At 38.5% G+C, this 23,019-nt stretch overlaps 1 protein-coding gene across 2 annotated transcripts in view; it reads right to left on the reverse strand.

Moving 5' to 3' along the window:
• The window catches only part of Atp10d (ATPase phospholipid transporting 10D (putative)), a 67,799-nt gene that overhangs the window by 22,054 nt on the left and 22,726 nt on the right, over positions 1 to 23,019 (reverse strand). For both annotated transcript variants that reach the window (XM_048364608.1, XM_048364606.1), the window contains exons 5-15: positions 22,478 to 22,563; positions 18,365 to 18,471; positions 17,962 to 18,093; positions 17,509 to 17,636; positions 17,142 to 17,394; positions 13,128 to 13,366; positions 11,013 to 11,201; positions 6,375 to 6,984; positions 5,688 to 5,794; positions 3,868 to 3,994; positions 2,149 to 2,333 (exon numbers count right to left, since the gene is read on the reverse strand). In XM_048364608.1, the coding sequence (XP_048220565.1) occupies positions 2,149 to 2,333; positions 3,868 to 3,994; positions 5,688 to 5,794; positions 6,375 to 6,984; positions 11,013 to 11,201; positions 13,128 to 13,366; positions 17,142 to 17,394; positions 17,509 to 17,636; positions 17,962 to 18,093; positions 18,365 to 18,471; positions 22,478 to 22,563 (2,163 nt within the window). The remainder of the gene's footprint in view (positions 1 to 2,148; positions 2,334 to 3,867; positions 3,995 to 5,687; positions 5,795 to 6,374; positions 6,985 to 11,012; positions 11,202 to 13,127; positions 13,367 to 17,141; positions 17,395 to 17,508; positions 17,637 to 17,961; positions 18,094 to 18,364; positions 18,472 to 22,477; positions 22,564 to 23,019) is intronic.

Genomic DNA, 23,019 nt, shown 5'->3' on the forward strand with positions numbered 1-23,019 from the left:
ATAAATGATGTTACTATACCTTGCTTCCAAAATGGGCCACAGACCATTTGCCTAATCTACTTTCATAGATGCAGCAGGCATGCAACAGTATGCCTGGTTTTTATGGAAACAGGTTCCTCTGGATCTTGGGAATGTTCTAGAAGAACATTCAAAGTACCAGCAGAAGTTTTCCTTTTCTGGTGAAGAATGACCCAATTACTATTTTTTTAAGTTTTCTGAGCTAGCAGCTATACTGTAGTAGCATCTAGCTACTCAGGATACAGAGATTAAGAGGGCTTACAGTTTGAGACCGGTCTGGGTAATATGTTGATGAGACTCCATCTTAAAAGAAAAAATCTGGGCACAGTAGTATGCAACTAGTTAATACAGTTATAGCAGGAAATACAAAATAGGATTGCTGTCTAGGCAAGTCTGGGCAAAATAAACAAAGATTCTATGTCAAACAATCAGAACAGAAATGGCTGGAGGTGTGGCTCAAGCAACAGGCCTTTGCAAAGCCTAGTTTCTCTCCACCAAAAAATAGTTTTCTGGGGCTGGGGATATGGCCTAGTGGCAAGAGTGCCTGCCTCGTATACATGAGGCCCTGGGTTCGATTCCCCAGCACCACATATACAGAAAATGGCCAGAAGTGGCACTGCGGCTCAAGTGGCAGAGTGCTAGCCTTGAGCAAAAAGAAGCCAGGGACAGTATTCAGGCCCTGAGTCCAAGCCCCAGGACTGGCCAAAAAAAAAAAAAAATAGTTTTCCACATTATTTGCTTAATAATGTTATATAATTAAGGTAAAATAAAAACTTTCTCGTGTTTCTCATGTTTTAAAAAATTGGTAATCAAAATTAGATAGCAGTCGTTGATTACTTCTATTTCACATTCAGTGAACTTCTCTGTTCTATGAAACATCATTGGAGAGCACTTTATAGTTCTTCACATGATACCACAGCTACCCATGACTCTGGTGTAACTCTCACATTATGAATAAGGAAGAGGTTCAGGAAGGAACTTATCACCCTGAAGTCCCATGCTTGGTTAGCAGCAGGTCGTGCATGTGCCAGCCACTCAGGCCATATCCTTTCTCAGTGACTAACATAACCAATATTTTCATGGACTCAGCCTCTTTCTAGTACAGGGTGCTGGCTGTGGTTGTGGTTATTTGCTCCTGGGTCATTCCGCTTTAATGAAAAAGCCTCTCTAAACTGAATAAGGACAACTCTCTTTCCTCAACAGATACCATCAAGCTGAGACCCCATGAAAGTCTGGCCATAGAAACATGGTAAGCTGACTGTAGCCTGGACACAAGCTCAAGATGAGATCCTAATGGGCAGAAGAGACAGGCTGATGTGGCATAATGATGTCAACTGGTTAAATCTCACTGCTGAGAAAGAAAGAGTAAGACTTCCTAGGAAAATTGAAACAACAGATCTTGGAAGATATTGCTGTAACTATAACTTCTGAAAAAAGTATGATGCTCATCGAAGATTAGGAAATCTGTGGAAGAGATAAGCAGGAGAAAAGGCCAGAGAAAAATAAGCTATGTGTAAATCTCTTCAATTCTTTCTCCTTTGAACAAAACAACTTCTCCCCTCTTTTAAACATTTCTTCCCATGTTTGACATCCGCAGGAGCAGTATGTAAGAGTAGCCACTAGAGGGCAGTATGAAGCTGTGAGCCTATTTTCATGTCTCATAAAAATACCTATTTATCTGATTCCAGCAGAAATTATTACTTCCCTTCACTAGAGAGAAATTATCACTAGAGGGCATGATTGTGTCAAGTGACTACTTTCATTCCTTGTCTTAATAAAACTACCTGATTTCTTTCTCAAGATTTGTTAGCTATTTTGGGCTGTCTTGTCAAATACTTGGTAATCCAGCATAGAGGTGGACAAAATAAATAAGTAAAATAATACAAAGGAAGCTTTCTTCTTTAACTATTTTTCAGCCATGATTCCTCTAAGTCACGACGATTATTCCACAAGCCTTTGGAAAATGATGGCATCCTCCCAAATATGAGCTCAGTCACTGATCACTGGCTGAATAAATATCAGAAAGCTAAAGGTTGGTTATCAGCTTTTCTTTCTTCTTACATATATCTAATTCCAAATGCTCCACTGGCCTGAAAAACAAAAGGATGGGCTTAATCTCATTATACCTACTTTGCTCTGGGTATTGAGGATAAAGAGCTTGTCTTCTGGCCTCAGTAGTCTGCACGCATGAGCTATGTTGACAGCTGTCTCCTGCTTGTCTCCTGTCAGCATCCAGATCTTGATGCCGGCTTGGTGAAGGGCCTCTATGGACTCCGGGACTCCCTCTTGAAGACGGTCTTCAATGCCAGTTGCTCCTTAAAACAACCAAAGTGAAGCAAGGCCTTTAAGAAACCAAAGCAAGCTTAAGCTTCTCTAGACTTTAATTGAATTCTACTCATTAAGCCAGGCAACTGGTGGTTTGTGCCTATAATCCTAGCCATTCAAGAGGCTGAGATCTGAGGATGGAGATTCAAAGATAGGCTGGGCAGGAAAAATAATTCTATGAGACAATGCTTAGGCCCTGAGTTCAAGCCCCAGGACACATCTATACAGTACCTAATATGTTACATACACTCTACTTTGTAATGCTTGTTAACTAGCCATATTAGTATTTCTCTAGGAAAACTTGCAGACTTTTAGTATAAGTCGGATGATATGTACTATAAATAGTGTTCTATCAAACAAGGCCTGATTTTGCTGCCAAATTGTTGTAGGCATTAAATCCACAGTATATTTTAATTTTAGAATTGCAAATGAAGAAATGTGGAACTAAGTTACATACATTGGCATAGAAAAAATACTGGGAAGGAGTTATATTATCCTACTTGATAAAGAGGAATCAGTATTTTTCTCCTGAGGGAAGGAGCTCAGAAGTTGGTCTCCTGGTATATTGGTACTTATGGTAGAATCTATCTCCATGTTTTTCCTCAGGTTCCCAAACTTGACTGTTTCCTTAGATTCAGAAAGCTTTTTAACAATTCCAGTTCTCCGAATACACGCCATGCTAATCACAGACCCTGGGGATAAGATGTTTAAAACTCTCTAGATGATTCTAAGATACAGCTCAATCTGACATAAAAAGTGTCTGTTCTGCAATTCCAGGAGGGAATCACAGAGGCAAAGAAGAAAACTAGGTTTCATTAGGTCAGTTTCAGAAAAACATGGACCCTGGAGCCAGGTAAAAGTGAATTCCATTCTTGGTTATTTCATAACTAACTGATAGTTACTCGCATGTAACTTCAAAACAAATCATTGAACTGCTTTTCTAAATAAGATGGAGATTGGTTGTGAGAACCAAAAACTACTACATGCCTGCAAAAACTGTTAGCTGCTACTGAACTCAAGAAACTTTGTACTCTATGCTGGGGGCAGAGGTTTTAAGTGATCTCCTAAGAATGACCATCCTGATCCTACCACAAAATGTTGTCCAGTTCACTGCAGTGAAAAACAGAGCAGAACAAGCCAAGTACCAGAGGTTCACATTTACAATCCTAGCTACTCAGGAGGGTGAAATCTGAAGATTGAAGTTCAAAGCAAGCCTGGGTAGGAAACGCTGAAGACTCTTAACTCCAATCAACTACCAAAAAGCTGGAAGTAGAGCTATGGCTCAAGGACAAGAGAGCTAACCCTGAGGAAGAGACACTCAGGGACAGTGCCCAGGCCCCAAATTCAAGCCCAAGGACTGAGTGGTCCAATAAACAAAACAGACCAAGACAGACTGGAAGCAGTGTAGACACGCAAATCACAAATGTTCACTAGACTGAAGTGGTAAATATCATAGTTAGAGATAATCAATTGTTGTTCCAATTTCCCTAACTCATACAAAGCAACACAACACACTCTACCTACCCAATAATGTTAGCTGGTTCTCCAATCTCATGGCAGACTCGATGAGTAATTCTTCCCGATTGTCAATGCTCGTTTCAGCTAAAAAATGGCTCCTCAACCACTCTGCATAATCGGTGTCATTCATAACCTGTGAAAAGAAGGAAAGAGACAGAAAACAAGCCTTACAGTCTTGCAGAATCCTAGCAGGACTCAGGATTCACGGCTGGAAAAATACCAGTCCATCAGCTTGCTTGTAGGTATTTGTTTCTCCTTCCAGGAGGTGCATGCCCTCTGGGCACCTGGCCATAGCTCCTCACACCTGGTGATATAAGTAGTGTGACAGAGATAGATAGACCTGATGATGGATGGACCTGATGCTTAGCTCAGTATCTCAGGGCAAGTTCTAGGACATATCTATAGTAAGTTATTCTATTTAATTAAACTATGAAGCAGTGCAGTTGGGACAGTCTATACATGACAGTTTGACCCAGGGTGATTTTAATGGTGCCTTTAGGGAAGTGTCATCAGGATGTTGGGTGAGGGAATCTGTAGCCATTAGCATCTTTGATATGGTTTGGTGGTTAGTTCAGTGGGTAATCATTGATAAAGAATAAAAGCAAAGGTCCCTAGAAGTGAGGCAAGGAAATCTTAATCTCTCATCCCCCCACTCCAAACAAATTAAGCAGAAATCCTGGGAAAAGATCTAATATTATTTTTTCCCTTTCTCTTTAGTGGCCCACAAAAGGATGTATTCATACTTCAGTTTTTCCAAAACTAGACAGACTGAAGGGTATGAGCACTATGCCCTGCCTACAAGTTAATATTATTTGGGGCAATATGACACCATGGGGCTATATTTTTTCTTAGAGGCAGGATCATTGAACTGACAAGGCAGAGACTCTGTGTGACTTAAACTCTCCATTCTTCATACAACCTAGTATAAGGCAGATCTTGGATCCTTCATTAACTTCACTGGCTCAGTTCTGTGGGGTCCACAATCGATCCCAATTACTCTAATACAGTGCACAAGAACAAGAACTTGGATAAGAGAAGTTCTGGTAAAAACATTGTTCATTTCATTTATTGACACTCTGGCATCTCTATCATTCAAATTTTCATTCAGAAAGCATATGCTATTTTCAATAGAAAACAATGATGAATAAAATCTAGCAAATCTATCTATCCATCTATCTATCTATCTATCTATCTATCTATCTATCTATCTATCTGTCTGTCTGTCTGTCTGTCTATCTACCTAATCCATCCATCCATCCATCCAGCCAGCCAGCCAGCCAGCCATCTAGACAGGGTCTCACTATGAAGCCCTTGTTTTGTGGCCCAGGTTGGCTTGGAATATGGGATTCTGCTGCCTCTGCCTTCCAATTGCTGAGATTACAGTCATGAATCACCATACCTGGCTATCTAGATCTCAAGATGAAAACTTCCGTATGTACTAGAAAACTAAACTACCAAAACACTGTAAGAAAAAAATGAAGGATGACCTCTGGTAACATTTATTCCAAAGCATATAAATGCTACAGCACTTACAGGTATCTACAAAGTTCTGAAGGAAGAAAAGCAGGATCCAGGTATTTCTGCTTCTGGACACACACACTGTCTACATATAAAAGCACTTGCAGATGTCTGGAAATGTATGTACGAGCCTGCAAATGTAAGTTTTAAGCAAAATATTTTGGACATAAAATCTAACCAACACACAGACTGCAGTGGCTATGAATCATTTATTTAAAGGCTTTAGGGTTTGCTACATAGTAGGTTTCAGCAAATGATGGCTAAACAAAGGAAAGGGCACAAAAAATGGGGTGCCATAGGCAATTCACCTTTTTTGCTATACAAAAAGTCCGTAGTCCTCGCTTGGCATAGTCATCCAAGTGCTTCTGGGTTTTCTCCCTTATTACCACCTGCTGCTTTTCCTCATTGGCTCCATCTGAAATAAGGGACCATACACTAGTATTCCTGCCAGTCTGCCCAATTAGAGACACATATTTTATGTAAAAAACAATCAGAGCTTAATCCACATTTAAAAAAAAATAGCATTCTTGTTTTGAATCTCCTATGTACATCTACAAATAAAAACCTCAGAAATAATTGTCACCCTTGATTTTTCTCCTTCGCAGTTTCCATACTATCAATAACAACAATAATAAGGACTGCAATGTTGGCTGTCATCTCTTGAGCAGACAACTCGTGATAGGCACTTAGCAGGTCCTCATACATTGCGCACACCTGGGAGCCTTTCAAAGGAGGGTCTGGTAATACCCACTTTGCCAAACACACAGACACTCCATAGTTGGGTAACTTTCTCAAGTCACAGCTGAGAATGAAGTCCAGATTAGAAACCAGGTCTGTGTAAGCCCAATTGCCTTACCACTAAACCCCAGGCAAGTGTGAACAACCTCCCTCCCCATCCCCAATACTTACTTTTTAGCCTCTCAAAGCTACTGACACTGACCTCCGAATCTCCCAGCCCGTCCTGTCCCTACCCTCTCCACTCTGCTTGAACCTACCTGGAGAAGCTACTGAGAGCAGCTCCATGATGACAGAATCAGCACCCTTTGTATATACTACAACCTGGTTGGAAAGGGGGTGCCGGACCACTACAGACATTCTTTTTCTCACTGAATCAAAGGGCAGGATGTGCAGGAGCTGAAATGTTAACGGTCCCAAAGCAGCAAAGTCCACCATGATCTGCTCCGGTGTACGAGACTGCAAAGTGCATTGGTAAGCTTTGGCAGCATATACTAAGGCTGCCTCATCTGGACTCTCTGCCTCATAGCACAGGTCAGAGGCCAAGGGTCGTCCTGGGAGGGGGCCCACCCGGCCATTGGTCAGTGCTACATCACTGTTTTGTTCCTCGGTTTCTGTACAGCAAGCTGCATCAGCAGCATTCTGGGAGCTCTCACTCATTGAAGAGGTCTCTTCCTCCAACGGTGAAGACAATTTCATTCGACTGAAGAGAGAGAGTCTGCTGACAAAGGTGCTGGGAACCCCACAGGGCAAGTCTTTCCCACTGGCCAGGGAGGATGAACTTGATCTTCGGACAGACAGTCTTTGAAAGAGGTTTTTAAACTCTTCTAAGGACTTCATGGGCATCCCACTCAGTGAAGACAGCCCAATCTAGAAAAGACAATTTCACAAGGTCTCAATAAATATACTCAAAAGTCACTTATCACAACCTGGAAGTCCAGCTGGTAAAAAGCAGAACAGGACAAAGTCACATGGCTAACAGCTTGCTTCCAATAGCTGCAATAGAAAACATGAATGGAAATAAAAGGCACCATAGAAGAGGGTGCAGTGAGGGTAATGGTATTATAAATTTGAGAAAAAAATATATAACAATAAAGGCAGAAGATATATAATGCTAACACTGAACCACTTTTTCCTAAACAAATAACTTGAAATACAGAAACATCAATAATCTTCATTGTATACATCCTAGTAATAGCAATTTAAGAGCTGTAGGCAAATTAAGAATTCAATAACAAACTAGAAGCATCTTTTTTGAAATATTAACTTTATAAAGACCAAGAGGTCTTGTGATTGTATCCACACTATCTCTGTAATCTTATCTGAGTGTATGGGAAACAGTGTGTACTGGAACTGGAATTAGGAAATTCAAAGGGAATACCAAAATTGAGAGACAAAGGGTAAAATAAGAGAAACAACAACAAAAGCAATACTTGCAAAACTGTTTGGTGTAAGTGAACTGAACACCTCAGGGGGGGAAAGGGGGAGGTGGGAGGGGGGTATGAGGGACAAGGTAACAAACAGTACAAGAAATGTATCCAATGCCTAACGCATGAAACTGTAACCTCTCTGTACATCAGTTTTATAATAAAAAAAAGAAAAAAAGAAAGACCAAGAGGTAATATTATAAAGGTTATGAAAATGTAAAGAAACAAATAACTGATAATACATGTACTAAACATCAAAGAAAAATAAAGCAAACGGTTCACAAAATACATTTTTTCTTTACTTTTTAGATTCTACAAAAGTTGTTACTTTGACTTAAACAAAAACCAAGAAAATGGAAGTGTGGTTCAAGTGGTAAAGCAAAAGCCTTAACTAAAAAAAGAAAGAGCCAAGTGAGAGTGAGAGGGCATAAGGTCAAGCCCCAGTTCTAGCACCAGAAAAAGAAGAAAGGAAGGAAGGGAGGGAGGGAGGGAGGGAGGGAGGGAGGGAGGGAGAGAAGGAGGGAGGGAGGGAGGGAGGGAGGGAGGGAGGGAGGGAAGGAGGGAAGATGGAATCCAGTCACAAATAGAATACCCCTTTAGAACACTACTAAAGGAAATGCAAGCCTCCATTTTAGCTTTGTACCCAGCTTGCTTGCTTTAGTTTATTATAAAACTGACTAATGAAAAAATCATAAATAGGACACCAGAAACAGGGATGAATATTAAAGGAAATATTTTTCATCTTTGCTAAAAGCAAAGCAGCATTTCTCCCCCACTGAATTTCACCGAGCTGACAGCTTTGCAGAAGGTCACTGACAATCTTGAAGATTGTCATTGGCTGTACTGAGTTGCTGTGTTAGCCAGAAAGCCCTGCTAACAAAGTTATATTTTAAAGAAAAAGCTAATGAGGGTCATCTTTAAGAAAATACTGCCCCTATTCAAGGCTATATTTTGCTTTTAGGCTATGTTTTGGTTTTTATAAAGTGAGTAATGGTCATGCTGACCTGACCTACATTTCGCATCTGTAACTCAAGGCTAAATTCTGCTTCTGTAATTCTGCTTGCTTACCCCAAGGACATGTATGGAGTCATGCCACTGTCTACCACACAGTATGGTGCCACTGTGGGAAGCCTATTATGAGCCACAATGCCTAATGTTTATGTAAAAGAACAAATGAATTCAAAGGTCATTGAGTCAGCACCAATGAAATTGTAATACATCGGTCTTGCTTGCATGGCCAGCCTATGTAATTCCGACTCATGAAAACCTTCCCCATCCTAAGCACTGGGCCGTTTTTCACTATCTGGATAGGGAGAGGTGGACCAGCTGAATAAAGTTCCTAGCTCCTATTAACTGAGGGTATTGAAGTTTCATTTGAACATGGGATATAATAGGAGGGAAGGAAAGGGGAAGATAGAAAAGCCCAATCTTCAAGGGCTGGTAGCTTACACCTGTAATCCTGGCTTATTCAAAAGCTAAGATCTGAGAAGCCTTGGTTTGCAATCAGTCCAAGCAGAAAATTCCATGAAACTATCTTCCAAATAACCAGCAAAATGCTAGACTGGAGATGTGGTAGTTCAAGTTTTAGAACACCAGCCATAAGCAAGAAAGTTGAATGAGTGTTCAAGGCCTGGAACAGTCACATACACACATGCACACACATAAAAGCCTAATTCTAGAGTTCACGTATTCAGAAATGTCTAGAAAATTTAGTTTCTCCTAAAAATGACTAGCTGTATGATAGCTTGAGGGTTTCATTCTGGCCAATTTTCAATGTTCTCCACAACTTAAAAATAAAAGGAATAAAAGCTACTAATCAAAGGTGAAACTCCATATCCCACATGAATTCTGATTAGCAACCATTTACTGCTTTTCTGTCATTACCTTGAAATGGCAAAAAGCTATTTATACCTACAGAGATTCTCTTTCAGATAGCACAATATTACATCCTTTGGGACCAAAGCAACATTTCATAAACAGGAAACACCAAAAGATGTCATCTTCAGAAACAGATTTTTTTAAACTAGTATATAGAAAAATAATAAGTACCCAGTGATACTTTTTTTCTCTAACTACCTAATCATTTTTCAAAGGGCAACTTGCTAGTCAACACCCTGTAAAACTACAGTTTCTGATCAAATGCTGTGCTTAATTGGAAACTCATTACTTGTATGTTAAAGATGACCACCCCTAAAGTTGCCAAAATGATCTGATTGAAAATTAAAATTTAATTGCTTCTACTGCAAATTGAATTTTAAGTGGATGTGTGGAAAAGAGAAGATAATCATATACCAGAAACCAACACAGCCAAGTGGTAAATCACCGGCTTCTAAAACAAGCTTTCCTTCTTAACTGGAAATGAATTTCCCATGAATTCCAAGCTGCAACTAGACTTTACAAATCCAGCATTTATGGCTGAGCGTGGTAGTGTATACAATCCCAGCTACTTGTGAGTAGCTGAAGAAGGAAGATCACAATCTAAGGATAGTTGGGCAAATGTATGAGATTTTTATCTGAAAACAAGCTAAAGAAAACAGGGCAGCAGGAGTAGCTCAAGTGATAGAATGCTTGTTTAGCAGGTACCAAGAGCTAAATTCAATCTCTAGTGCCATCAAAAAAATAAGAACTGAAAACATTGGTGTATTATATACACACTGGACTTGATATAGGTTGAGATAAAAGTAACCCAACAGGCACATTGAAAAGGTACATTACTGTTAACTATAACAATGAACTTAATCCTTTACATTTTGTTTAATATAGTACATATAATGTGTGTGTGGGGGGGGGGGGTTCCTCAAAGTCTCAGATAAAACTTCTACCTAGTAAGGAAATGAAAGCAAAATCAGTAACTTCACCCATTACCTCCTATAGGCAAATACTGTACTAACGAATGAGTCATACACACTTCTTAGGTTCAAGGTCACCTCCCCCCCACAAATTGGATTTGTGACCCTGAACAAATATTTTAACATCAATCTGCAAACTGGGAGTAGGTGTTATAATGGCAGAGTCAGCTTACTCGGCGCAAAGGGTTGCTAGCAGGACTAAACACAATTAACACTGGGCAATCACATAGACCATGTTAACTGAAATACCAAAAATAAATATGGGGCTGGGAATATGGCCTAGTGGTAAAGTGATCGATCGCCTCATATACATGAAGCCCTGGGTTCGATTCCTCAGCACCACATATATAGAAAAAGCCGGAAGTGGCACTGTGGCTCAAGTGGTAGAGTGCTAGCCTTGAGCAAAAAGAAGCCAGGGACAGGGCTCAGGCCCTGAGTTCAAGCCCCAGGAAAGGCAAGACAACAAAAATAAGTATGAAATGAACGTTAGATACTTCCTATCTAGTAATACTAGATGTTGTCATTCATGATTATTATTTTAGCAGAAAAGATCAGTACAGATACATGTAAACCCCAACCTCTACCCCATGGAAATGACCCTTGATTGTGTTGAAGACTTCACCTTTTGCTGTAGTTGGTTTGGAGCAGAAACTACTACAGTGTTGCAAATTGCCAGTGCAATAAAGAAGTCCATGATGTACAAGGTCTCCAGGGATGGACTGTGGATGGTCCCATCTAGGTGGGTAAAGAGCTGAGGAGTAATCTGACTAAATTTATCCAAAAGCCTGGTGTCAGGTACCACATCTGTTTCCTAATGAGCCAATCAGACAAAGGGTTGTTATAAACACAAAAAGTTCATGTATTTAAGATACTATGGGAAGTGACAACAGGAAAATAAAACATTTAGCTATTATATGCTTAGGAAACACCTTAATCATTAATCTGGAAGGTACAAACATGGTTTTCTACCAATATCCTTTGAGATACAGAGTCAGATTATATTTATATATAAATATATATTTGTATATAAATATATATATACATATATATATTTGTACTTGCCAAAATGAAACCTTAGCAATAGATTTACCAAACAACAAGCAATGAATAACATTACTTTTTAAAGTGAGGCTATTCAACATATTGGATTATTTTAACAAAGTATTTTTGCTGTTCAAACTTTACCACTCTTGTAAAAAAATCCATTATTTAAGATAAAAGTGAGTACAAACAGCCTGTTAGATATAACCAGTATTTCGCAGGAATATTGTACAAGCCATGGGCAAGGGTCTTCCCAAGAGATGTCAGATCACCAAATATTTTTTATATCCATGCTCAACTTTTAAGGATTTTAAGGAAGAGCTGCTCTAAGCAGTTCTTTTTTTCCCAGTCCTTGGGCTTGGCTTGGATTCAGGGCCTGAGCACCATCTCTGGCTTCTTTTTGCTCAAGGTCAGCACTCTACGCAACACCACTTTTGGCTTCTTCTATATATGTGGTGCTGAGGAATCGAACCCAGGGTTTCATGTATGCAAGGCAAGTACTCTACCATTAGGCCATATTCCCAGCCCAGCAGTTCCGATTCTTAAGAAAAATAAAAGCACATCATACTGTGTAACACTGTGCTTCTCTGACTTACTTGAGAGTACTTCTTTTCACAAAAGTGTCATAGTAGAAGTTGGATTATTATTCAGTAACATATAAGAGAGATGCTTTAGACCGGATTAAGCTCAATCCAGGAAGGACTAACTGTTCAGGACCAAGGTTATATAAAAAAACCACTGGACTGCAGGGCAATCCTGGACACAAAAGTAGTAAACTGGCCCCAGAGAAGCAAAGAGAGGTGATTTTTCAGAAAAGACAAAAATACTGAGAATGTGCAATACTAAAAAAGACATGGCTTGAACTTATGCTTTGGAGTTTGATGGGAGTTGGCATAGGTTTAATAAGAAAAGAGCTGTGGTACTAATCAAACAACCTGGGTTCCATCTTAGCACAATAACTGGGGCCTCAGACAGTTTACTTAAACCCTCTGAGCTACATTACCCTCTTCCATATAATCACAAAAATAACACCAGTCTCTCAAGGTGGTTGTGCAATGTAAATGAGGAAGTCACTGAGATGGGACCAGTTTGAGTAATGTAATGTTCCTTTTCCTTCCTTCTCAAATGACATGCACTCACAATTATTTCATCTATGCACCATAAGTATGTCACAAAGTACAATTAAGTTTCTGCTGAAATACAGCATGCCCATACTTTTGGGGTATGGAATGGGGAAGGGGATCTAGTTTTGGAGGAATATAGAAGGCAGATTATAGTGTAATAAAAAAGGGATTTTTTTTAATGGAGGTCACAAGGCCTAGGAATTTCTCTAACAATTAGACACACTTTCCTGCCTCTGAGGTAATTCTGATACGCTTTGGTGGTTCTGAGAGTGAACCATGAGCCTTAAATTAAGGCAGCCATTTCACTCAGAAATTATCATCCCTGATTAGAAATACACTTTTCAGGTAAGACACACATGACTTCTCAATATTACTAATATTATTTTTAAATATTAAAAAGTTTGTGATATTTTGATAGTTTGTTTATACTTTTCTATTGTATGTCACAATCATGCTAAGTTGTCATTATGTGTTGTTCTCTGGTAGAGAAGAAATTAGCAATGTTGTTAGGTGTGTAAAGCTGTGGTTGGAGCATGCCTTGGACATGCGCATGGACATGCATTCGCACTTACAATGGGGCTACTGAAAGCAGCCTGTCTGGAATGGGGTACTTCACTGGCTCCTTCTCCACTTCCTACAACATAAGTGCTGCCAGAAAGCTGATTTGAGGGCTTGCTTTCCAAAGGTCCATTATGAACTGTCCTGTGGCTGAGGGCTCTTGGTGTCTTCATATTGCTGAGGGAGCCATGCAGAGCATCTGTATAATCCTCCTCGTTAGAGACAGCTTCCAGATAGGACTCTAGCCTCTTGGCTGAAGAATAAAAAAATCACACCAGGTCATCCTCTGAGAAGAACACCTTACAACTGGATGTATCATGAAGTTACTTAAAGAACCATTCGACATCCATCTACTCCCCTTTCAAACCAGGCCTCCCAAAGCTCTATCTGTATCCTTAAATTAATAAACTGACATCTTGCTTTATTGAGAAAGCTAGACAAAAATCAGATAAAAATTTCCTTCTTTTCCCATCATGACATTCTACATTATCTCTATCTGTACCCAGACTCTACCTTTTGTCCTACTACTATGGAGAAAGCCGACACCCTTGTTTCACTACCAAGCCCTCCACTCATGGTCTGAATTCCACCCTCTGGATTCTTCAAGGACATCATCTTTGCAATTCAATTCTGCCTTTTTTGCTTACACTAATCTCTCCGTAACCAATTTTAGAACTTTCTTCCCATCCATCTCTTCACTGACATTAATCTTGTCTGGGACACCACTAATTCACTATTGTAAAGTCCAATGGATACATATATATATGTATATATATATGTACATACATACATACATACACACACACATATATATATGTCTTTAGTGCATTCTTTCTGTGAGGGGAGGAAGGGGAATTTAACCTAGGATTTAAACCTAGGACCTTATGCTTGCTAGGTGGGTTCTCTAGCACTTAAGCTATGAGGCAATACTAAAAAAGACATGGCTTGAACTTATGCTTTGGAGTTTGATGGGAGTTGGCATAGGTTTAATAAGAAAAGAGCTGTGGTACTAATCAAACAACCTGGGTTCCATCTTAGCACAATAACTGGGGCCTCAGACAGTTTACTTAAACCCTCTGAGCTACATTACCCTCTTCCATATAATCACAAAAATAACACCAGTCTCTCAAGGAGCCTCCTCTTTGAGGAGGCTCAAAGAGCCTCAGCTCTTTAATGCTTTAATTATATATCAGGTAGGATCTCACATATTTTCTCAGGGCCAGTATCAAGACTTTGATCTTTCTAGCTATGGCTTCTCATGTACCTGGGAACACAGGTGCAATCACCTCACTTGATTTTATTGATTGAGACTGGATCTTATTATTTTTTTCCTTTGACTCTGAACTCCAGTTCCACCCTCCAAGTAGCCAGGATTATAGGTATAAGCCACTGTCGCTGGCCTTAGAGGTTTTGGGGGCTTGGTCAGTTGTGGGGCTTGAACTCAAGGCCTGGGCGCACATTTGCTCAATAACACTCTACCACTTCGAGCCACAGCTCCAGTTCCATTTTTTTGAGTGGTTATATCACTGTTGTAATTACTTTCAACATGCCATGTGAAACCGTAGCTTCTATTGTTGATGATTGTCTTGTATCCCCTTCCTGTGGTTGTACCTGCACTATCACTGTATCTTATCTGAGTATATTGGAAAATGTGGATACTGGTATTAGAACTAGGAAAGTGAAAGGGAATACCAAAATTAAGAGACACAGGATAAAAAGACAAACGACTACAAAAGCAATACTTGCAAAACTGTTTGGTGTAAACCAACTGAACAACTCATGGGGGGAGAGGGAAAAGGGGAGGGGGGAGAGGGGAATGAGGGAGGAGGTAACAAACAGTACAAGAAATGTATCCAATGCCTAACGTATGAAACTGTAACCTCGCTGTACATCACTTTGAAATAGAAAAAATTTTTAAAAAGAGTCTCATGGGGACTTTTCTGCCTGGGATGGCTTCAAACCACAACCTCAGATCTCAGCTTCCTGGGTAGCTAGGATTATAGGCATGAGCCATTGGTACCTGGCTTTCTTTTTTTAAATTGTTCACATACATGTGTGAATATGAATATATATATATCAGTATATAATATATATACTTGTATTTCCATCTTCAACATAATGCTGTATTCTTTTCTCTGAAGCTGAGGAAATTAAGACCCAGAGAAATTAAGTACTTAAACCATGATTGAACAAACAGTTGGAGGTAGAAAAGGGGATTGAACTTAAGCCTTCCTGATTCCAGAGTCAATGTGTTTATCCACATATCGTACCTCCTAAAGACTAAATTGTATATAGCAGGTTTGTTCAGTGTTTCTAAATGTCAACAGAATGCCTTAGGGAACTATTGGCAGGGGCTGTACATATAACTGGGGAAGAAGCTGCTACTGGACATCAATGGATAGAAGCCAAGTACACTTGTAAACAAACATCTTTCAAGCACAAGTTAGTCACCCACTGCTGGGACCCAATGGCTAACACCTGTACTCCTAGCTACTCAGAAAGCTGAGATCTAAAGATCATAGTTTGAAGCCAGTCCAGGTAGAAAAGTTCACAAGACTCTTATCTCCAATAAACTACCAATCCTCCTCCCTACTCTTCAAAAAAATCTGGAAGAGGAGCTCTGGTTGGAGTGGTAGAGCATTAACCTTGAGCAAAAGCAGCTCAGGGACAGTGCCTAGGCCCTATCAATAGTGTTGAGACTGATAAATCCTTGAGTAGCTGAAGAAGTGTGTTGGTGATGTGATGCCATTTTAGAAATAAATATTTCTCTTAGTCATCGCTAGGCAATGCAGGCACCACATAGCTGCGTAAGGAGAATGATACCGGGTGGGTCAGCTTTTACTGGATGATGACAAGCTTTCTCAACAAGTAGAACTGCAAGAATGAGTCTGCCTTTAATCATTCTGTGGAAAGCTGGGAGAAGTAACAGGGCAAGCCAAGTTACACCATGATTCAGAAAACAGAGCTACTGAAGCCATACTTTTAGGCCCAGGGAAAAGTTTACAAAAGCCAAGAGTTATTATCAAATTGATAAAATGTATCTGATTGGTAATGAAGACTTTTTACACTTCTCTTAAGGTAGGCTCTAGTTAGTTCTATGAATGCCTCAAACTGGGCCAGGAATCTTGCTTTCTGACTCCAAAGAAGAAACATACAATGCCTACGTTTTTTTCTGTGTGTCTAAAGGTAGGTCCTGCGTTAGGTATCAAATTATTAATTTCTTTTCCTTGTTTAATCTGTCTTCTTTTCCCATTCCTTTCTCAAATACCCTCAAACCTGTGTACGGTCTATCATTTGTTTTGACTTGCTATCTAGAAAAAATAGGACTAAGTCTGTGGAACAAATCATTTACCATACTTATTCAATAAGTTCTCTAAGGGAGCCCAAAACAAGGTCTCAAGCAATACACCTTAATGAACATCCTTCAACTGCATCATCCACAATCCTGGAATCAAACCCTCGGTACTCATTTCTCAAACATCTCTGGCATTCCAGCTTTCACTTCCTTGGCACATTTAGCTAAGCTTCTTCCAACAACAGCAGTAGTAGCCTTTACAGAATTATCTGCCAGGCAATACTTCTGCTAGAAAACTATGAAGAATTAGCAGCCATTAAAACAGATAAACACAAATAGTTTTTACTTCAACAAAAATACCTCAGGATTAAGTCCTGGACTCACAGACTCTTCCCTACTTCTAGAAGTTACTCGCTTTACCTCTGATCACTTGTATACCTTTTAAACACTGCCAGTTCTGGTCTCTTTTATGTAATTAGAAACAAGCACACCATACAGACAGACAGACACACACACACACCCACACACACCCACCCCCCCACACACCCCCCATATAGGATAAAGGGTAAGTTCTTATTCTTTACAGGACTTAATCTTGAACATCCACTACTTAAATAAAGCACTCCTAGGCTAGAATTACTAGGGATTTAAATGGTTTCAAACACAAGCAAAAAAAAAAAAAAAACTTTACATTGCGAATTGTTTCTCATTTTTTAGAAAACCCAATACTCACCATTTTCTTCATGGCAATAATCAAATCCTGCAACACTACAACTTCGAAAAACCATCTTATTCTCAGTGAGGGTTCCTGTCTTATCAGAAAAGAGGTATTGAATTTGTCCAAGATCCTCGGTGATGTTCAGGGCACGGCACTGTATGGTAGAACCCATTTTCTCATTATAAAAATCCACATCACTCTGAATGAAATATATTTGTCCAAGCTTCACAATTTCAATAGAAACATAAAGAGAAATAGGAATCAAGACCTAAGAAGACACAAAGAAAATGTTAAAGTAGGTTAGAGACAGTGACTACAGCTGAAGGTAGCTGGAAAGGGAGCAAAAACCTTAAAATTTCATGGTATGCTTGTCTGGAATTACCTGTAATAAAATGATCATGGTCCAAAACATATAAAATCCTGCCAGCACTGGTGATATGACATGTCCATCAGACTCAGGAATGTTAAAAAATATTATGTTTTCATATCTGCTCAACCAGATTCCGTGACCTTTCAAACACAGATATTAAAACAATATAGAACTTTATTCCTTAAGAAGGAGGGGGAGAATATTTATTCATTTTGGTTGAACTAAATGTTTGAGGAAAACAAGGTAAAATCCAAAGGTCTTTGTCTCTGTCTCTCCCTAGATCTCTTCCCAGGTTCCTTTAGTACCATGGCAAAGAACAAACAGTCACTATTAATGTTTTTCAGGCTAATAGATGAAGAGACAAATAAAAGTTTCCTTTACAGAATCTGAACATTCACAAACATCATTTTGAAAACAATTCATATCTTGGGAAAAAATGTTTTAAAAAATTATATTTTTACCTACCCAGGGCACCAGTTAAACACATTATAACCAGAAGCAGGACACACCACAGAACATCCGTATTTGCTCTTCTTTCTAATTTACTGCGTTTATACCTGGGTCCACTGTTGTTCAGCATAGCTTTAGTTTCATGACCTATGTAAGAAACACAGGATAGCCGAAAATGTACACATTAAAACTAGGTAGCAAATATCCTATCAAAAAAAAATAACTACAGGAGATAATTTAAGAGAACATGATGTATTTTGGTCAGTTTATTTGGCTTTTGTGGAAAAACAAAATAAAACAGTGATTAAGTTTATCAAGACAAAGTTTACTTTGAGCTTCCGTAGGCTTGTAATGCTGAATAAATGTAGAAAAGTCTAATTTGTAGAGGAGCCTAATGAAAGCCAGAAGTATAACCAACCTGCATAAACCACAATGCCCACCACAGCTTCTGTGTTTCTAATAGTGCACCCTCTTAGCAATAAATTTTCTTTGCTGAGGCCCACACGTTCTTTGCTGGAATGTTCTCTGTAAGAAAGACAGTAAACCGGTTTATTTCTTAAATGGCAAATGTTGAGTATAAAGACAAAAATTGTGGCACTTGAATGTTCTTGACTCCAAATAATAAATTAGTTCACAGGAATGGTTTTAAGCTTCTTGCCCCTTTACTTTTATTATCTTAAGTTTCCTACTTTTGGCTAGAGTTTTACCTCCCATTTCTTTTTTTAGTAATCATTGTTTGTCAGTTACTACAAGAATTCAGAAATATGCAAAATAAGGATCCTGGTCTTCTAGTATGTACTGCATTTAGGGAAACAACAGTTCATAGAGAAAATTCTTAATAAAATTGGAAAATTACCCATTTTCAACCTGGGGAAGATCAAGAATCATCCCAGGAAATGACCATTGGTAACTGCTTAAGTCATTAGGTGAAAGTCTGATAAAGAAAGTCACAATGAGAAAGTCATGTTTACAAAGCCAATCTGACCATGGGACAAGGGGACATAATGGACGTCCTTCCTAGTAGATTGAAAAGGAAGTTGTGTGCATACAAATCTTTATGAAGACATTACATGAGACATGTAGCTTCAGAGGATCAATGAATGATGTGCAACACCATGTGTGTGTAAATGTGTGTGTGTGCATGTTTGTGTTATTTTCCAGGGAGAGAATCCGTTTCTTTCATCATATTCTAAAAGTTTCACTTGATAGTTGACAGAAAATTAAGGGGCCAAAGAGAAATGTTAAACATCACTACAAATATGCAGTCAAACAGATCCAAAATGTGGGAAACTCTGCAGGCCAAATGACTCTGTTTACTCAAGAAATGAATGTCATATATATGTATGTGTTTAGTCGGAGGAGATCAGCAAGGGGTAGGGGAGTTGGAAGGAAGAGGCTTCCGCTCAATCTAGAATTTGGTGAATTCTGTAAGATAAATGACAATTCTTTGGAAGAGAAAATGTAGAAACTTTATCAGCTATATGCAACAGGTAGACTATATTTTGGTCTTGTTTTAAAGAAACAACTTACTACAATAATTTTTAGTGAATTAGAGAATTTTGAACAAAAACTTGAAATTAGTGAGATTATGGAATGATTCTTATTTTCGGTTGGCATGATCATGATTTTATGGTTAGTTTTTAAGTCTCCGTATACACTATAAAATATAGTGAAATATTCACAGTAGAAAAGATGTGGAGTTGAGGTGGGGAGGAAAGTAGGATTTTTTTAGACTATGTTGCAAATTGTGAAATACTTAAGGCAGGATGATAGCACCTAAGGGTTCATTATACTTTTCTTTATGCTATGTCATGTTTAAAACAATCTTTTTAATCAAGATAATACTTGAATAACCTAGCATAGTAACAAAGGTACAGGGTAAAATTAATGGAATATTCAAACCAATAAGCAAAACAAAGTACTTTCTCATGTTTTGAAAGGGACTTCCAAAAAATGATCAAAATAAAGATAGAGAAGTAAAGACTAAATAAACTAGAAAGTATCAGCAGCAGAATGGATGGCATGAAGGACAGAGTTTCTGGGCTTGAAGACAAGAGTAGAGATAATAGAATGAAAGGAAGTAAACATACAAAACAAATCCAAGAATCCTAAAGGAGTTTCCAAGAATTTCAGAACTTGATTAAAAAAACAGAAATTGCAGCTAATGGGTATTGAGGAAGCAAAAGAGCACATAGCTAAAGGAATAAGAAGTTTATCTAATAGAATAATAGCAGAGAATATCCCAAATCTTGGAAAAGAGAATCCAGGCACAACCAAGAATACTATATCCTGCCAAGTTTTCATTTATAACTGAAGGGCAATATAAAACATTCCACAAGAAAAGGAAGTGTAACAATTTCTCATCATTAAGCCAGCACTACAGATACACAAAGATATCCTGAATACAGATGATCAACATGAACATGAAAGAAGTAGAGAAAACAGACCCTACCAGATGAGTAGATAAACACAGGAGAAGCAAGAAGAGACACAAAATCAGAGCTGAGGAGATGACAGGATCTACTGCTTACTTCTCAATTCTAACATTCAATAATAAGTGACTCAGTTCTTCAATTCAAAAGACATAGATTGGCATCTTGGATCAAAAGACAAGATTCAATCTTCTGCAGTCTAAAAGAGACACACCAAACTTACAAAAGCAAACACTTCCTCAAGGTGAAAGTTTGGAAAATAATAAAAGATGGATACATTTTTGACAAAAGGTATAAAAGACTTGTACAAGAAATATTACTGAAGAGAAACTAAAGACCAACTACATGGACTGATACATACTGTTCACTGGTTAAAACTCAACACTGTCATTTAAGTTCTCCCTGAATTGATCTATAGGCTCTGATACTATTATAAATAATATTTACAAGCTTTCTGATATCTGATTGTTCATAATATACAGAAGTAGAATTGATTTCAGTGTACTGATCTTGTTTCCCATAATACTGTTAAACTCACTTCGTAGTTCGAGTAGGGTTTTTGGTTTTTCTGGTAGCCTTTAAAAAAAATCTGTAATTTTGTCAAATTTTCTACAAAGAAAATCATTTTATCTGCAGGAAATAGCTTGAACATCTAGTATACTCTTGCATAAAAGCAGTGTGAGCAAGGACACATGTCCTGCTCTTGACCTTAGGGCACAAGCAACAGTATTTCAACAGTAAGCATCTAGCTATAGGCTGCTCATAAATAACTTTTTTTTAAAGTTGAGATTGTTCCTTCCTAGTCCCAGTTTTCAGAAATGGAATGAAACTGCCAAATCATATCTCTCTATCTAGAGGATAACTATCTGGTTTTCCTCTCCTTTTTGCTGAATATGGTTTATTAATATAGTATTAATACTGTTACCCTTTTGTAATATTGAATCAGTCTTGCATTTTGGAATAAGTCCTACTAGGTCATGGAGTATTATATTTTCATGTAGTATTAGATTTGATTTGTTATAATTTTGGGAAGAATGTTTACATTTATGTTCATGAAGGACATTTTTTTTTCTTAAATGCCTTTGAATCAGACCAACTGGATGAGGATAATTCTGGTCATAAAAAAATGAGTTAATTTGTTTCTTTCTGAAACTTACTAAAATGAAGTGTGTCTAATTGTTTCCTTATAAAAATCAGAAAACTAAGGATCAAAGAGGGTAAATAATTTGGCTTAGAGTCATAAAACACTTTTTAAATGGCAAAAGCCAAGCTTCAAATTAGATAAGACCTAATGTCTAACTAAATTTGCAAAAGGGATGTGGGTGCTGCAGAAAGCCTTTGATGCTCCTCCACAAGTGATCCAGTTAATTGCTAACTTTTGCTAGCCATAAAGAAGGCCATCAGTCAACCCACCACTTGAGTCCAAACACATCTTTCCTAACAGTGATGAGTCAGGCTTAATATGAAGCTCATCAAGGTAGGCCAAGTATTATACAACTCTAATCCCAGTACAGAGATTCCGAAGCTAGTCTGGGCTGCATAGTGAAATCTTGTCTCAAAAAAAGATTATAGAGCTGATGTAAGATATTCCTATACCACTGGAATTCTAAAATTTTAGTAACAAGATGTTAGTGTTGCTATTGTTTTTGTTGTTGTTGTTGTTGTTTATTTTTATGTTTTTGCCCATCCTGGGGCTTGAACTCAGGGCCTGGGCTCTGTCCCTAAGCCTCTTTGTGCTCAAGGCTAGTGCTCTACCTCTTGAGCCACAGCGTCACTTCCAACTTTTCCTGAGTAGTTTATTGGAGATAAGAGGTTCACGGACTTTCCTGCCTTAACTGGCTTTGAACCACAACCTTCAGATCTCAGCCTCTTGAGTAGCTATGATTACAGCATGAGCCACCAGCGCCCAGAATGTTGCTATTGTCTTAAATAAATATATACAGAGCAATAAAGATTTATCAAACTATTTTGGTAAACCAACATACAGGTGGCTAACTTATATCCTGTAATGATTTAACCTGGTTGCAAGTACACAGGACGTTTACTGGGTAAGCCAAGTCCACTTAGGCCCCCCCAAAGGTAAGCCACATGTCACTCACAGGAAGCCTCGGAATCTGTTGAGGTCATTGTTTGGACTTTCACATTCTATCCTACTGGAAAATTTCTCAGGATCGACTTCAGAGTCCTAAAAATACATTTCAAAAATCACAAAACATGAAGAATTTCAGATTAAAGCACTGACAGTCTGATAGTTATGCATTTTATCACTTTCATTAATTCTTGGTAGAGTAATTAAGGCCATTTTGCCACAAAGCTTGTCATAAACTTCCCAGATGAAAGAAAGTATAGGCATAATCATGGAATGCATATCTGGGATCAGAATGGCCCTAGACCATTTTTTAAATGAGTATGTATTGGAATACATGCAAGACTCCAGGAGAAAGCTTCTATTCAAACACCCGTGTAAATAACACACTGAAAGTACTTCTTTTGCTGGTCTTTAATCATATCAGTATTGCTTGGGTTAAAAGTATATATACTTGGAGTACAAAATATAGTTTATTTCAGCCAGAATTCATAAATCAAAATGTAAAAATAAACAAGACACCAGTGGTTCACAACACTCTCCAGGGGACCAAGT

The sequence above is a fragment of the Perognathus longimembris genome, chromosome 16 (genome assembly GCF_023159225.1).
Source record: "Perognathus longimembris pacificus isolate PPM17 chromosome 16, ASM2315922v1, whole genome shotgun sequence".
Classification (NCBI taxonomy): Eukaryota; Metazoa; Chordata; class Mammalia; order Rodentia; family Heteromyidae; genus Perognathus; species Perognathus longimembris.